At 46.4% G+C, this 18139-nt stretch overlaps 1 protein-coding gene across 1 annotated transcript in view; it reads left to right on the top strand.

The window, feature by feature from the left end:
* The window catches only part of Notum (palmitoleoyl-protein carboxylesterase notum), a 66693-nt gene that overhangs the window by 26267 nt on the left and 22287 nt on the right, over window positions 1-18139 (top strand). The window contains exons 3-9 of the mRNA XM_050170912.2: window positions 2507-2559; window positions 5073-5168; window positions 7405-7465; window positions 7946-8004; window positions 11790-11892; window positions 15232-15420; window positions 15902-16002. Of these exons, the coding sequence (XP_050026869.1) occupies window positions 2507-2559; window positions 5073-5168; window positions 7405-7465; window positions 7946-8004; window positions 11790-11892; window positions 15232-15420; window positions 15902-16002 (662 nt within the window). The remainder of the gene's footprint in view (window positions 1-2506; window positions 2560-5072; window positions 5169-7404; window positions 7466-7945; window positions 8005-11789; window positions 11893-15231; window positions 15421-15901; window positions 16003-18139) is intronic.

Here is an 18139-nt window from a genome sequence, read left to right as displayed (position 1 = left end):
CTCTGCGTATTCGGTGACGAGTAAAGATACAAAAAGAAAAGTAGGCCCCTCGAGTGGTGAATGAAGAGCAAAAACTCGGTGGAATGCGGTGAGACTTACGCGATCTCCTCCCATAGCTGCTGCCGTTTTCGTGCGGCTCCTCAGTGCTGGCTTTCTTCACGGGCAGTAAATCACCGTAAATCGGCAATGATCTGACTCTGCGGGGCGCGGAAGGACGAGCTTCTTTTTTTTTTTTTTCCTCGCCCTCCTTGCCCACACCAACTTTGCCACCCCTCCACCGCGCAGCATATCCCGTTTCTGCCCACCTTCAACGAGCAATTCCCTTCCCCCGCCCTCTCTCAAAACTGCTTCACAAGTAAGCGGGGTTGTTGTGGGTGGGAGAGGGCGAAGGCGGTGAGATGCTTCGGAGCCGCGCTGCGCTCGTGCCGTGCCCGGGCGGCACTTTTGCGAGCTGACGCGATGCGGCAGCGAGAGCGGAAGGGCGCTGCGATTCCGATCTGGCGCTGCTCGGCCATCGGAGACGAGAACTGGGCGAACGCGGCAAAGCTCGAGAGAGGGCGGCGGACGGACAGTGCGCCCTGTTTGCGCGGCGGCTCGTTTGACTCAGGGCGCCGGCCGAAGGCCATAGATCTTGCGAGTCGCCTTAACGACAGGCCTCGCTACATCCAGGAATGCGAATCCCTTCTTGCGATGCCCCCCCCCCCCCCCCCTTCATCCCCACCCCTCCGCCATCTTCACCCACCCGCCTCCTCCTTCGGTCTGCCACGATGTGCGGCCTGCAACTCTTGTGTAATGCGTGTATGGCACAACAAGTGAATACATAAACAAGTAAAACAGAAGGAGATGGACTGTTAGGGATGCTCTTCTTGCCGCTTCGGCAAACCAGGGGTCCTGCAGCTGGCGGCTTTTCGCATGCGCGTGGCTTTTTTTTCTGCGGCCGTCTTCGAAGATCCTAATCCGTCATGAAGCCATATACTGACCAGTGCGTCATGATCGCGCATATGTCAGGCGCTGCGGACTCGCGAAGCTCTGCACTGTGCCCCGTTCGGGAACCGCGCACGTACGGGCAAGTGCTACATGTTGCCGCACCATCGAAGGACTGCACGCCATCTAATGCCGTAGTGCAGCTCAGGGCGCCGAAAACTGTCTGTCGACCTACGGACGATACACCAACGCCTGTGCCAGAAGTTTCGGGCTTGTGCATACGCTGCGAAGGAGGCGTTCGCAACGTACTTTGCACCTCGCGTTGGCCCTTCCGTTTAGAGCAGCACGCCAAGTTTACCAATTGCATCTACAACGCAAGCTTGTTCTTTTAGGTCTGGTTTCGTTTCTCTAGATCCGAAAGTGCGATGATGTCGCCTCATGTTCGCTCATGCGTGCTGACAGAGTCATACTTGAATTCGAGCGTGCTTGGGCCGTTTATCGTGCAAGAGTTTGTCGTGTGCCGTTTACCGCCTCATGTTCTGCCTTAAATACGAAAAAGTATCCGTGTCTTCCAAACATTAATTTTCGTAATCAAGATATTCGTTGGCGGTGCCATTGGAACCAGCGTCTCATCGTTAGCCCCTGAAGACGCGGCGGCAGAGTACTTCGCTTTCATTCGAACACATCGGTTTCTTTTTTTTTAATCTCACTGCGCTAGCGTTCGAACATTCTGAGACATGCGAGCAAGGTCATTAAACCAAGCATCGATAGCACTACATCGTCCTTCGTAGCTCGAGTATGTTTGTGTCTATGCGTATCTTTTTCTCTGTCTTTCGGTAAGTGTTGATTGATATTGACAGTGTTTGATAGATTTCAGGTATGAGGTCCTTACGGCTGCGAGAATTTTTTCTTCTGCATATATAACAATTTGCTAAAGTTTCGCACTTGCACGGGTTGCTCGAAATTTGTGTTCTTTTGGTGCAATGAGCGTGCAAGCTCTTTAGCAACAGACAAAATATTGAGATCACATGACCACTGAACGGTGCTACAATTGTGTTCTGCCAGCGCGCGTGCTCAACGCGAGTGGGCCAGCCTTCGAAACTGCTTACTTTGCTTCCATGTTGACCTCGCCTCTGCAGTAAAACCGCATAGATAACCAATGACGTGTTTTCATTTTATTTCGATGGATTTCTATCAAAATAAAGTGCACGAAAAGTAGCGTGCAACCTGCCGGAACACCTTCGCAACAACGTTGCCTTCCTAGCTCAATAACTTGTCATATTGCAGACGGACGCAGCTGGAACAGATCTCCTGTAGATGATGTGCTAAAGGCTTTTTTATTCTTTTTGATGCGACAAGCAGCAAAGTGATAATACAGCTATAAAAAAAACTTCCTAGTAGTCTACGAGCGCCACTACCGTGGAATCTCAGAATCGAAAGCGCTACTGTTCCGACATGGGGCCTTGTAAAATTAGTTCCACGTTCGTTCAAAGTCGAATTTTGATATGTATAAGTGTATGTATATAATGACGGCTTGCTGCGCCTTGCTCACTTATATTCACTTCACCGCTTTCTCTCGCAGGTACTACATCCGGAAAAGGCCTGGAAATCGGCGTTGGATTCTCTTCCTCGAAGGTATATTGAAAAGCTTGCTTTCTTTAACATTCGCATGGCATTGTGATCTACGCTTGTTACAGTAAGCTGAAACTGGAGATATCATGTCCTTTAATTATTTTCAGCATGCGGGTCATTATGGCTCACTTGCTTTGGTAGTCACTGATCTTTTAACGAGAATAATTTTTTGCCTCATACCAAACACTTTGCCTTTGGCCAGTACGTACTGTTGTGACAGGGGGTCCGAAGATGTCTAATCTAGTTTCATCGTGGAGGAGTATAAGTGAACGTGGGGCTGGGCCCAATATCCAGCACGTTTTACAAACCAGTTTACATTTACAAATTTACCAGAAAATGCAAAGTAGTGCAGGAAAAGTTTATGAAGAAGTTGTAGCAGCCGATCACTCCAGGTGTCCGTCGCTCTTTTTATGCCCTGCGTGGTCATTTATCACTCATTTCCACCAATACGGCGTTAGGAGACTGATGACATCAGGTCCCACCAATCCGGAGGTCTGTTGCCCTTTCCCTCCTAAGGGAGCCTTGTCGGAAATGCACGCACATCACGGGGCACAAACGGGGAAAGTGGGATCGTACACTGACTCCGCTCGTCCACTGACGCCGTCACCGGAGTGGACATGCCAATTTCAACGGTTGACAAGTGATCGCCGTATTCTTGCACTATTTGCCAAAGCCTCTCCTGACCGAGGTGCTTCCGTGCTGGCTATAAATAATCCGTTTTGAGAACCATTTTGACGAGGCCGTCGGCTCGTTCCCCACAATCACGCTAGCCGTGACCGGAGGTCGTCGCGTGGTGAACGGCCGATGACAACAGTACTGATACAGCAGTGTTGGTTGGGGCCTTCTGTGGTCGTGCAACAAGAACCCATGTTCGAAGGAGAAATCAGGACGGCGCTGCCGAATCGCTTGACGGAAGCTTTTTAGCACGTCCCTGCGAGTTTTTGGTTTATGTCCTTCAGCTGGCGAAAGCCTACAGTATCAAACAATTCTACCAACATTCTCTTTGTTTATGATGGCAGTCGTTTCAATTGTTTGGAGGGAGGGGAACCAAGAAACCGCCATTCAGCTATGTATCACTTCGTTTGAAAGGCATACGTAGTACCAAGCTTCATCTTCATCAGAGATGCTCAATATAAATGTTGGAATACTTCTGGCACTTTCCAAAAGTTCAGCAGCAATTGTTTGTCTGGTTTATTTTTGTTCGTATGCCAGTGCGAGGGACGACTTTTGTATTGAGCTTGCGTTTCCCTAAATCGTTGCTTGAGATCTAGTGAAACTGTACACTTTCAGATCTTCTGATATACGCACAGTGGCGCGGTGATTTTTCGGCAGTAGCTGCCCTACGTTTCACATCTGCAGCGGTATGTCACGTTAGAGGGCGGCCAATTGCGGAATCGTCTTCCATCGAATCTCTGCCCTACCAAACCTTTTTGTGTCGTTCACATGCGCGGCTTCTAGATAGTGTTCAGTCAATAAACCTGCAAGGCCATGTTCGATGTCTCACTAAAAAGCTTCCTGCAGATTACGGCAGAACTTTTATTCTCTGCACCCGTCTGTGTTCATGACGTCACTCATGTTGTCCAATGAAATGCGCAGACAGACCTAATAGTGGTTTGCTAAACAAGCCCTGCGATTTTACGTAGTCACCCTTACAAGGAAATGAGTCATTTGAAAGCATACGAAGCGATAGCAAACCACCAATTATTTTAGTTTAAATATCTTAGAAACGGAATTAACAGTCGGTCTCGGAACTTTTCTAACAGAATGTATACCTGCACCACGAGACCAGCAGTGTCTCGATATTGAGAGCGCGGTGATACCTGCCGGCAACCATCGCATTCACCGATTACCGCAGGTCATGGGATTCGTGTATATATATACATATATAAGTTCTTGTCTTCTCGCCGTATTACTGAATGCATTACAACACTGCAAACTCCGTCCTTTTTTGTTTTTGCCTAGGCGCCAAACATTCAAATTCAATCGCGCAGAAGTGCTAAATGGCTCATAAATATATCTTGCATTTCAACGAGGAGGGTCGTTGTAACGTGTAAGTGCGCCTGTGCTGAATGCGTCAGGTGAGCTATCGCAAATTCTAGAGAAATACCAAATCTTGGATATACGGTGCATACCGCGTTTGCTAGCGGAATGATCAGCGTCATCCCCATGGGTCTATATTGTTTGCTTGCCCCTGTCTTCCTTATTTGACCCTGCCCCGGTGTCTGATCGATCGATGGTATTCTGATCGTAAGCACGAGGTCGCTGCTTCGAGCGCCGGCCCTGGAGGCATGCGAAACCGTTCATGTACCGTTGTTTTTTGTCCTCGTTTAAGAACATCACGGGGTCAAAATGAATCAACAACACTCAACTCTAGCGCATCCATAGGTCAGGTTTCTTTTTTTTCAGGGTTTAGAGGGGAATGATTTAATTACTGACAGATTGACGTTAAAAAAGAATCTCGTATTGTTATTTTAGTTCATGGATACTTAGAGCGTCTTGGTTCAATGTTCGTGCAGGGGGCTGGCACTGCTACGACGATAAAAGCTGCGCGGGCCGCTGGATGCGCACCCGCCAACTCATGTCATCTCTACAGTGGCCAGATAGCCGCCAGGGTAAGTCGCAGTGCTTGCCGTTATGCGGTAATATATTTTTTTTACATTGGCTTCTCACCTAGTTCCTGCTAAGTTTTGAAAAGGAAACATACATTGGCGCACGTACGAATCGCATGGATCGAGGAACATTTCAATAAACTAGGCGCACCGTGCAAGGACCATATCCTGGATTCGTACTAATTAATTTTGGTCAGTATTGCGCTACTGCTATCCCAGTTAAAGTATGAAAGTGCCCGGCCACGGCTGCCGCATTTCGATGCGGGTGAAATGCGAAAACACCGGTGTACTTAGTTTTAGGCGCACGTTCAAGAACCCCGGGTGGTCCAAATTTCCGGAGTCCCCCATTACGGCGTGCCTCATAATCATATCGTGGTTTTGGCGCGTAAAACCCCAAAAGTTAAAGTATGGAAGTGTCGAACTCAAGAAATCACATAGAATTCGCTTAACTTTCAAAATTGATCAACCCGAAGAAAGTGAGGGATATCGGAAATTACAACGTGGGTAAACATTGAGGAAGCCGTAAAAAAATGAACGCAGCATGAAATCAGTGACATGAAAATTTGGCGTCCGCAGCGATGGCTTAGCGGCTTTGGTGTTGCGCTGCCAAGCACGATGTCGCGAGATGGAATCCAGGTCGCTGCGACCGGGGTTTCATGAGGGTGAAATGTAAGAACGCCCGTGTCCCGTGCATTGGGGTTACGTTGAAGAGGATCAAACTAAATCTGGAGTCTCACACTCATAATCATATATCGCCTCATAATAAAATCGTGGTTATAGCACCTAGGACCCTAGAATTGATTTCACGAAAGCTTGGCATAGGACAAGGCAAGATATATACACTGGAAGGCAAGCAGGGTAATGTCATCAGCAATTTGGATCATGTCGTAAAAGCTGCAGAACAATTCTATACTGACCTGTAAGCAGCACGAAAGGATGGAATAACGGTAGATTTATTCAAAGCTAGCGGAGATATACAAGAAAGAGTTGCGGCCCTTTATACGCAATGCCTTATGACTTCAAGTGTACGAAAGAGCTCCAAGAATGCCAAAATTATACTGATTCATAAGAAGGAAGACGTTAAAAAACTGAAGAATTATAGGCTTATTAGCTTGCTTTCAGTATTGCATGAAATATTCACCAAGATAATTTCCAATATAATCAGGGCGACACTTGATATCAATCAACCAAGGGAACAGGTTGGCTTCAGGAATGGGATAGTTCAGAAAGGGAGGCGTTGGCAATACATTTGACAGGAAGACAGAATAAATTGACGGCAGAAGAACAGATTTCTTCGGTTAAAGCAACTCTAGTGATACCCTCATTTATCAGAACCACGGCCACTTGATGAGAAAAAAAAGCTGCTACCTTCCGCGTCAGACGAGCTGCAAAAGGGGTGAGCGTAAGCATGGCCTCCGAGATTGCGCGCACTCGCAGCTTTGGCCCCAGCCGTCCTATTCGGTGCGCTCACCAGCAAAAAAACGCACTGCGGCGCGTGTCCGGCCACCCGTGGACGGCGCTGTGAGCTGAGGGCTTTAGCGCATGCGGAGGCGGCTGTCGAAAGGAGGCCACAACTCGCTGTTTTCGATAAACGCGGCAGACCATATCTTTCTTTCTTTTTTATCCAGCGGCCATGATGAGGACAAAATCGAAAGTATGTCGTCGTCCCAGGTACCGCGGACGTTTCAATGCCAATTGCGAAGTTATAACTGATTAGGCTGGCTCATGTTTAACAAAAGAAGGTTGCGTATCAGCTCAATATAAAGATCTACGTAGATCTTTAGGTAAACTTTCGTTAAAGTTCGACGTTCTTACATATTCGGTGGTAGAAAGGGGCCAGAAAACCGTGCTGAGAACTTCGATCTTTTCCAGCTGTCGAAGACGTGATGTCGGTCTCACTAGGCCACCTGCTGAAGCCCACAATCTTGGTTGCGTCTAAACATTGAACTATGGATAACGCTACATCAGTGCAACAGAAATAGGCAGAGTCCTCAATATGGTTGCTTCTCCCGAATAGCGTTGGTAAACGAGCCGTAGCGCTATCTCAAAATGATCCGGATGAGGTGTCTTAAAACAATGGCACTCGAAATATTTGCCACAAAAATCCGCGCCCTCAGACCCGAAAGCAAGGTGTGTGAACATTACGTCCATGCCCGTTGAACGTTGCACTCGAATGACTTGCTGTGAATAGAAAATCGCAACGACTAAAGTATACGTTATCCTCGTTCTTATCTTTCAGTTGGTGGTATACTGTCAGCAAACAGAGAAGAAAACCAATACTGGTGGAATGCAAACCACGTGTGAGTTCTTATTTATGCTTACTTTCTGACAATAGCAGCTGCATTGTCCTGTGGAATTTTACACATTGTATGTGCCGTGAATAAACTCAGGAAGCGCAAGCAAGCATGAATGACAGAGCAGTCCCAGTTCAGTTTTTCGTACGATGTTTTACAGTTGAAGCGATAAATGAGGGTGTTTTATGACAGAAGTACGACTCTGTTATCAATTCATCTGAGGGCGATTCATAGTACTTAGTATATTTATTTCTTCTGTGATAATTAGCACAGACGAAATAAACAAATAAGCAATTATCAAACTACTTGCATTACAAAATTCTTCGGAGTAATCAAAGGTCATTAAAGACAATATGCAGTTGGCCACATCCCGCTACAGTGTGGCACTTCAAAATTTCAGTTAAACAGTGTAGATGTTGGACACTGTACATATTCCTTGCGCTGAACCAGCAAGCGAGTTTAAACATTTGCTTATTATTTTGACAGATTGGTGCCTTACTGTTCCAGCGATGCATGGAGCGGAGCGACAAATGGAAAAACTGACAGTAAGTTCTTTAGTGCAGTGCCTGTGCTGCCATAGTTAGGGTTCAATACATTCGCATGCTGGCGCATTTATGTATTTCATGGGTGCTACAACGTGATGCTATTTCAAACTTTTCTATCCCAATTCTGCAATCAGCTCTCCACGATTGGTCAGAAAAATTTGAGGGCACCCCCCACTTCGCCTGTCTGTCACGCGACGTCACGAAAACCGCGATAGCCCCCCTATCTGATATGACGTGTACACAGTGATCACGCATTATTATACCGAACAAGAGACAAATAGTTCTTTCTCATTTCTGATTTCTTAATTCATTCTGACGCCTTTTCGTCGTTTGCCCTCAGTTATTGGGCAAAAGATTTCGTGCTGTGCCCACTTCGCCTGCCTGTCACGCCACGTCACAAAACCACGAAAACTCATCGCGTCAAAGTAACGTGTAGACATTAAAGATGCATTAGTATGCCGAACAAAACTCAACTTTTTCTGAATAGCTGTATACTGCTCTGTTCCGAAAGGATAGAAGATGGCTGCGCGCTGATCGCCCAGACACTAGCTACTAGGAGCTGCCTAATGAACATTGGAGTCAGGACATTGGAACAAAACATATTGGAACAGTTTTACGTTATAGGGTCCCATGACAGTAAAACGAACTATGTAAATCGCTTTTCTATAAGAATACTCTGCTGTTGACGATGTGGCATTTTAAATATGTGTACTTTTCTAGTAGAAAGAGGTGGAAGCCGGCTACAGGGTCTTGATGTAGAGCGCCTCCTCGGCTGCGGAAAGTGTGGGTCCAGTTCCCACCGCCGCCGGGCACCCACTCATTCAAACTGGCTCAAACGTACCCTGGCCTCGCATTCATTTTTCTTTAGGGGAGATACGCTTGGGAAAGGAAAATTCACGTCAAAACGTTTGAGAGCACAAAGCAGGATTGGGCCGCTCCCTTGGCGGCAATTTTCGATATGGCTTCCCCAATGGCACCTATTGAGGCAGGGACACGTTAGGGTTGGGGATAAACGTACCTTTCCAAGCGTTGAGTAACGGCCGAGCACTAGGCCGGAAGCACGCTTGTACCTATTTTACCGGTATGTACCCGGTAGCAGCACCTGACTCCCACAGTCATAGCGGATGCTCTGCGGTTGGATAAGAGGCGACCAGAGATCATTCTCTCATATGAAATCTCTAGTGGGCCCGTTTTCGACATGTGAACCCCAATAAGAAGCCGAGCATCAGACCAGGAGACACCTCTACCCATAGAAAAGAACTGATGGGTTTCCTCCGGCACCCGGATTAGAACTGAGTACCTTCCGCCAGCGAGGCGGACGCTCTATCGCTAGGCCTTGTTGAAGAGCATCCGCCGAGGCTGTGAGGCGCAAGTGATGCCGCCAGGTACTATACCGGTAAAATTGCAAAAGCGCACTTCCGGCCTGGCGCTCGGTCTTTGTGGAACCTCAACACTTCGAAAGAGGCGTTTGCCTCCAATCCGAAGACCTCCCCACATCAATTGCGGCATTTCTGGCACCACATGGGAAACTGCCTCTATGGTCCAAACCTCCTTTGTTTCTGCTCACGAGAGTTTCTGCGCTAATTTATGGCGCGGGCTGCCTTCCCAAGCGCATCACGACAGAAGAAAGCTGAAGGTGAGGCCGGCGTACGGCTTGTGCTCATTTGAACCAGTGGGCACTCGGTGACGTGCCCCTACTCTGCACCTCACTTACCCATAATAGGTTTGTTGCCGCAGTAATTCGGCAATGTGATAGGCAACTCCCATAGCACATTTTGTCCCGCGACACAATGCGTATGTGTTCTCAAAGTGTAAAACATGACTTGCTTAAGTTGCGCAAAGCGTGCGTGCTTTGCATATTTCCTGGTGTCTTGGTTGGTCAGTGTTTTCCTTGACTACAAACATAAAATAAATACCTAAAGATTCCCATCTATCCAAAATGGCGTGCTTTCTTGCATGGCAATTGCTAAAAATTTATTAATGTTATTTACGTGCCATCAAGTGAACAGTATAAGTTGCCATTTATGCTTCGTTGTTTTACACTAGATTCCTTCAACTGTTCCTACTTGAAATCATGCGATGAAATCAACGTACGAGCAAAGTAGGGGTCACATTGGCTGTTTTCTTTAAATTAAAGTAATCGGTTTTAGGTTAGAGCTGTGGTGGCAAAATGAACTTTCGTACTACGAATGAGTCGAATCGCTACAATGTGTTACTACTATGGTAGCTTCGGTTATCTACTAGTACTAAAGCACGTTAGTATCAATGATCTATTGCTTTTTTAAACATCTTGCGTGAAAAGCTGCGAGTTCAGGTATTCTGTACAGGCTGTGCATTCGTGCACCAGCGCTCACGTGTACATAAAAACGACTAGACATTGTCTATGATCGATATTGAGCATGTTTAAGCTCACTTCACTCTTTTTCATTCTTAATCCCCGGAAACTTCTCTCTGCTTTTATTAAATAGGCTCTGTGTAACCAGTGATCACATCTTCAAACGTTTTGAGAAACTATGCCTAGCGAGTGTCATTTTTGTATAGTAAATGTATCAGTAATATTTTGAAGGCTCTGCTCTCAAAAACGCGCGACGGGTGCATGACGTGCATCTCAGTAGGCGGAGCGTCAGCACTTCAAGAAAGGCAAACAAAAGCAACCTTGAAAAATTGCTCGTGCGATGATTCAACGATGATTTCATTTATTCTGCACCATAAATCGACCCAGGATATCTATGATACTTGCCTTTTCTTTGGTTTTTAATGGTTTTCGTGTACCTGGGCCACGTAACATGCGAGTCATGTTCAGAGATGCCACCAGCTTATTAATGTTTCTGCTTTTTTTACATAGGGTTGGGAAGCTCCAACTAAGGTGATTCGGCGTATGTTTTTCAAGGTAGGATAAGCATTCTGTTTTGAATCCTTTTGCAGCTCTCACAATGCCGTACAGCAACCAGTTTTGTTTCGTTGTGTCATTATGCATATGAACAGTATGTTGCGGCGCTACGTAAAGATATGTTGCCGCCGTAGTTAACATACCTAGCTCACTCAAATGCTGCATAATGCAATTCGGGCTGCGCAACAGGTGAAAAAGAGTGCCACTACGGCTATTACTGCAATTTCTGTGTTCTGTTAGGTTATTCTGGTATTTGCCTCCGGTCATATGCCACTACATGCCCTACATTGCTATTACGTTGGTTTTGAAAGTCAGTGTACATGTGTTTCAAGCACGAAGTGCTACGCGGGATAGAATGCTATAGCAATCTGGAGGGCTTCTTACGGACAGTAGGTCACTAAAGCACCGCTACGTGTTATCGTCGCTACAACTTTGCGGCTGGCGTAGAGAATTTCATGCTTTTGTTGAAAATTCTGAAATGACAGGTACCACCGTAAATCGTTTATTTTGTCCCATGTATTCGAATCAAAATGTCAATGTTTGATGGTGTGAAGAAAACGCTCGAAAATTATTCGCGCTTTACGTGCATCAAAGCACGAGCTATTTATTAGATTAGGTGTTCTAGAGATAGCACTACAATCCGTCATCGTAGAATGTTATAAAAGTCGTACTACTAGACATCATACGGTGTTGGTCAAGGCTGTTGATGAGGCAACAGTAGTAGTCCAAATGACAGTAGTTTTTCACAAAAGTGAAGTAATAGCGGACATTTTCAGGACTTGATAATTGTTTATACGAGCTTTTTGTGTACTTGACAAGGAGCTGAATGTGTGCTTTGGCAAATAACCAGCATTCAAATTGTCCATTTAATAATTACTTTGCCTTTTAATTACAGCCGGCTATGCCTTTATGGGGTCTCTCATTCTGCAGTCTGTCGTCCGCGAATTGCTTGGACGAGGACTTTATGAAGGCAAATTGCTGCTGCTCGCCGGAAGCAGGTAGGGATAGCAGCACCTATATACGCCAAACGGAGGTGCTCCTCTCAATACTATTTCACAACGTAACTTTTGAGTTACTTGTACCATAATCTAATGATATTGTACCTACTTATGTCAATCACTTTCATAAGTTATTAAATCCAGAATGACACCATTTATGCTAAATTTTTGGACCTTATGAAGTGCGGCAAGCTTTGACTAATTGTAACACAGTGGTGATTTGAGCGCGTTGGAACAGTCCAGTCAGGATGACGACCAGAGCTCTACACAAGACAACAGACAAAAAGCAAGCAAGTAACGAGGACACTGCGTCATTGTTACCATCTTGGTTTTTTGTCTCTTGTTTCGCATAGCGCGCTGCATGGTCACCATTAGGAGCAATTCTAGATACTTCAAACGATGCAAGGCAAAACTAGCCGCATGAACTGTGGAATCCTGCATCCGTAAAGCATCGTTCCATTCTTGCACTGCTGTTACGTGTCAGTTTCATGACGAGTTTAGCTGTTTCTCTCGCAAGTCAAAGCAGCTGCCCCGATAAGCGCAAGCACCTTTGTGACACAAAGTCACGCAATCGTTCGACTTCGCATTCTCCGCACTGCTCATGCAGTAGCTTTGTAGGGAGGCGGCGCGAAGAGGTAGCCGTCGCTGCCAGGGTTTATTTAAGTCGGCCAACCATGGCGCCGCGGGATTCCAGGAGCGGCCGACACCGTGGCCGCTCAGGTCGATCGCGCTAGCTCGTTCTGTTCTCACGCTACGTGCACGCGAGCCCTCTTCTTTTCCGGCTTTGGAGGCGGTAGTCGCGACGCTACAGGGCCTCTCTTCTGTTGGGAAGCGCGATTGAAATAAAGACCAATGGTAAAATCCAGGTAAAGGAGTCCAGGTAGAGGAGTCCAGGTAAAGTGTGCAGATGGTGTCATTGTTGGTAGTGTCGAGTTTGCGTAGTCCGGGAGAGATGTACCAGGCAGCACCGGCAGCATAGGTTCTGAGCGAGGCGCAGCCACAGTGATACCGCATTGCGAAATCGTGACCTGCCGCAGGTTCTCATAGATGCTCGAGCATGTAGAAGTCTGATCTCTCAAGGTAGACGATCTGGCGACTCGGGACTTGCGTAGAGAGAGTGAAAGGGTTGGGCACTCACGATATAGACTTAAACGTGACTCTCGAGCTGAAGAAACCAGATGGTACAACTGCTCCTGCAAAATGTTTGTAGACCATGCATCCGCGGAAGGTGTATTCACAGAAGATCGGAAAGCTCGCCTGCTGCTGCTTGCGGTGAAATCCTGAATGCCAATAACATCAGGGTTGCGGTGGTCGCTGAAGGCATCACAAAGGTTGTGCTTGTGTTATCGCCATGCCTGCAAGGGTGAAATTTGCGCCTAGTCGAGCCGGTGGCAGAGCTTCTCAATGGGTGATGAGTGACGTGCCCCGGAACGGAAAGCGGTCAGCTTGTGGAAACCTCGAAGGAAGGAGAGCGACGGGCCGTAGAGTAGCTGAAAGCGCTCGCGTTTGGCCCAGTGATCTCCTTAGAAAGAGTCGTCGCGCAGCTGCCTTTGAGCTCGGGTGGAGGCTTAGGGACCGAGTAGAGGCTTGATGCTGGGTCCGGCGCATGCTGATGATCGGCAAGGGTGGACGCAGGCGATGTGGGCCGACAAGACGCGGAACGACGCGACAGTTCAAATGGCGAGGGCTGTTATGAGGGAGCGCTCGGGGTAACGTAGTGAGGAAGGACGACTGCCCGCAAGTCCACGTAGACGTTGGGGCCGGGAGGTGACAGCCGGTGCCTGAAATCTTGTTGAGAAGGAAATAGCGGTCCGCCTGGACGAACCAGATGTCCGGCATGTCAATGTAAAATTCCCGGACACCTTACAATCGTGGCACGTCTGCCAGACCGCGTGAGGCTACGTCACTACTCGCCTTGGTAGTGTCGGTGCGGTGCGCTGACGCCGGAATGGCTGGGATCGGTCGTACACAGTCACCAATTTGCGGGAGGTGGCACGAAGAGGCTGCCGCCGTAGGCATCGTTTATTTAGACCGGCCTGCCATGGCGGCGGGATCTTGGGAGCTGCCGACACTGTGGTCGCTCAGGGCGAGCGCGCTAGTGTGTCCTATTCTCGCGCTATCTTAACGCGAGCCCTCTTTTTCTTCGCCGGCTTTGGAGGCGATAGTGGCGCAGCTAAAAATTCAATATGTATGGACCTTCTTACAAATCACTTGAGCAGAGAAATGATATACTATTTCCCAGCTCCCCTCTGTTTGCACTTTTCTGGGGAATAATTAACAAGATAATGAAGTTAACAGGCAAAAAAGCAAACCGTATACGAAGGTGTATGAACATATTAACGAACCAATTCATCCACACCGGTGGTGTTTTTGTAGAAAAAATCACCTCTCTTTGTTTCAATCGAAACAAAATTTTCTCCTGCTCACATGCCACTGATGGCCTAAACTCAATCTGCCTTGATCGGTATTCTGCATAAACATTCTATGCCACATGAACATCTGTAAACCCACATGTAAACAGGTAGTAGAACAAGTAGTACAGCGTCAATATGATCTGGGGCAAAAGTTATCAGTAAAATTAAAACTGCTGGGTTTTCTCTATACATATTTAGTGTTTCCTTATAGTATCAGCTTAGCAAAACTTGATAGCCATGTGGTAAATTGCTAAATGGCGATTGCTGCTTTTGATAGCGTGACTATTGTCTTCGGCCGACAAGATAATAGCTGTCGTACTATTCATTCAGCCATCGGATTTTGTTAAACTCGTTAAACTTGCACTATTAAAATTGGGCTCTCAGTTTGAGTAGTTTGCTTCTCATAATACTGCACAATTCATTACGTACCAAGCGGCTGGCTCTTTCCTGTCTGTTTTCTCACGTAAATTGCTTGAAGAAGTACATACATTAAGATGCTGTCGGCTCCACGTTTTTCTTAAATGAATGAAAACGACATTGTGAGAGGTAAACGAGCTAGCTTTTAGTTTTCACCCTACTATATACTTTACAGTGTACATGCTTTTGGTGCTCGTTTAATTGCTATTTTAAGCAGCCAATTAGGTGATGAGATTTACGATTTCACTTAGTGCCTGTGCAGTGTTTTCTAAAGCGTATGTTTCTTTGAGTGAGCAATGTAACAGAACCGAGGAACCCGACATGTACTCTTCCTGTGATTCTTTTGGCTCCTGAACACTGGACAAGCTATAAGCTCTGTAATGAAACCTGGATGATCTCGTGTTCACTTTCTCATCTACTTTCGGTGAAAACTTGTAGAGGAAACCGGCTTCGTATGTCTTGCGCAACACCAGGCACGTGAATCCACCATTTTCGTTTGCCTGTGCAGTGCTGGTGGCGCAGGCGTTCTGCTGAACGTGGACAGGATCGCCGATCTGCTGGCGTCCCTCGGCTCAAAAGTCAAAGTCCGCGGTGTGGTAGACTCGGGATGGTTTCTCGATAACGATCCCTTCGAAGCAAGGGAATGCCTGGAACCTCACTCATGCGCACCTGTGGAAACTATCAAGCGTGGCATCAGGTGAGCACCCATGGCAGCGTCAAATTCCACTAGACTGCGCTTTCCTCAGGCACCTTGTATCTCTATGTAACAAGACGTAAATTTTCAGGAACAGTTTATGCCATTGAATCTGTACAGTATTTACACGATGCGTAGGCGTCATTCTATGTAGAAGCAGGTGTGTGTTGCTTCGGCATGTTGCATAATTCGATCACGAAAAACAACATGCTATTCATTTGCAAATAATCGCTAGGTCGTAGGTTGAATTCTCGGCACAGCCACCTCACTTTCCCGCGGCGGAATGTAAAATCAAGAAATTACAAAACGTGCCTTAAAGGGAATTTCAAGGTGTCTCGTGTTCTCAGAAGTAATTAGTGGCCCGCACTTATATTTTCTCTCATACCATACAATGTTGATTAGCGGCATCAAACCTCGTCATTGTGCGACTGAAGCGAATCGTGCCGCCAATGATCAGATTATCTCTTTCTTTTCTCTTTTTCAGGTTGTGGAACGGCCAAGTTCCAGACCGCTGTAGGCCACTATACTCCGATTATGAACAATGGAGATGCTATTTTGGCTACAGGATATACCCTACTTTGAAAGGTTGGTATTTTTGTCTCCCGAGACGCTGATAACTTGCTGTTATATTGAACTTCGGAGGAACATGTGCGAAAATGTTTACAACCAATTCGCCAAATATCTCATTACATAAGCGCATAGGTGCAACCTTGCCTTTCAGGGTAAAACAATAAGCATCAACACGCAAGACTGCAGCACCCTACCTCATGGCTACAGTTCTATTATTTATAGTTGTATTATTCCCTATGAAGCAGAGTTACGTTAGCGACCGCTATCTTATGTTGCAGTGTTTAGCAGCCAGACAAAACGCTACCAGAACACTATACCGTGCTTAACACTCCAAGGTTATTACATAGTAAGGTACAGTTGTCACTAATTGTTTTGTCATATATATTTCAACGTCTTGAAAACAGCGTTTAATTGGAATATAGTGCAGTCAATCAAACATTTTTAGCTTTCCTTTAGACTTGGGCATTCCTGATTGGTGCAGTCTATGTAACGTTTATAGAAAAAAAAGATGTCGTACAAATTATTTTAGGTCTGTGAAAAGTTTTTGAATGTTGCCGACAGTAAGTTTAAGGCCATAAATTCAGAAGCTGTCTGTAAGGACTTTCTAGAATTCACAGGGAAACATTCCTAGCCTATTGACACGCTGGCAAAATTTCATGGGAAACAGGAAACGGAACTACCTTTCGCTTGACGATGATTTTGGCGTTCTTGTTGGTTTTCCCCACTAATACTTGCAGAGTATTTTGTTTAATTTCGCCAACGTAAATTTAGAAGAAGCTTGAAATCACCATCTCTGTACTAAATTTTTCGGCAGGCGTACCAGTATACTACAGAGAAATATATTACGTTTGTGCGTGTCGCTAGTTGCCACGCCTCATATGGGTAGTTTTGGTTTGTTAAATTATAGCACCAGCGAAAATTGTATGAGTTGAAACTGTATTGCGAATAGTATGCCAAGACTGTTCTCACATATGTGAACAGGACGAACGCAAAGCCATGTTATCGGTTGCGCTGAAATAAACACAATTATGACGCGGAGTCCTTCGAGTTGGCTTCTCTGCTAAGCAATTGTGCTTTCAGTGGCAGTACTACGTGGATAACGGTGCGAGTGGTGTACAGATAATAGTTGCGAGAGCCGCATACAGGAACACTAGTATATTTCCGGCTACATGCTTGTGATGCTCAGCGTTGACAGATATTCAGGACTTTGTTGCCATTTTAGTTCCGCTGCTAGAGAGCAACGGGTAACAGAATTCGTTGCTAGGTTAGTTAGGGCCCTATAACGTAAAACTATTCCAACATGTTTTTCTTCCAATCTTCTGACGTCAAATTTGCGTAACTGTGGACGCAAGCTTCGCGCGGTCACCCGCAAGGTTGTCAAGAACAATCAAACGTTCCCCTCGTTCATAGGAGGTCACTTTTGTTTGCTTGAAAATCGAATAACATTGCCTACACTGAGCGGCTCGTCTTATCTAATTGGCTGACAAGATGTGAAGAGCACGCTCAAGTGGAGAGGGATTCGATGGGCCCGACCTACTGCACTGAAAATCGATAACCGGATGAATAGGGTGGTGCCGACGTCTGCGAGTGGTCCGCTTTCCCTCACTTAGCTTGCGGTGGCTAGACGAAAATCGTGGCGGCATGCAACGGACGCTTAAGAATTACGCTAAAAAGAATCCTCAGCAATGAAGAATTGGCAGAACGAGGTCGTACACGTGCCGAAAGTGCTCTAAAACGTTATTCGGCCATGCAGAAAGATTTATTATACACAAATAAACCCATGCTCTCTGGCAGGCGCGAGTAACCAGAATTCAGAAAAGCATTCAGTTCTGTTCGGCATATTACTGCATCTTTAACGTTGACACGTCACTTTAATGCGGTGAATCTTTACGCTTTTGTAACGTCGCATGACAAGCAGGTGAAGTGGGTGCAGCCCAAAATCTTTTGACCAATAGCGGAGGGATAATGGAGAAAAGGCGTCGAATCAGAAATAACTATTTTTATTTTGTTCGGTCAAATCATGCGTAATGAGTGTCCACACGTCATATCAGATGGGGAGCTATCGCGGTTCTCGTGACGTCGCGTGACAGACAGGTGAAGGGGGGGGGGGGGGGCGTCGAAAAATGTTGATGACCAATCGTGTAGGGCTGAT

This window comes from Dermacentor andersoni, chromosome 6, assembly GCF_023375885.2.
Source record: "Dermacentor andersoni chromosome 6, qqDerAnde1_hic_scaffold, whole genome shotgun sequence".
In the NCBI taxonomy this organism is placed as follows: Eukaryota; Metazoa; Arthropoda; class Arachnida; order Ixodida; family Ixodidae; genus Dermacentor; species Dermacentor andersoni.
This window is presented reverse-complemented; position numbering and strand designations above follow the sequence as displayed.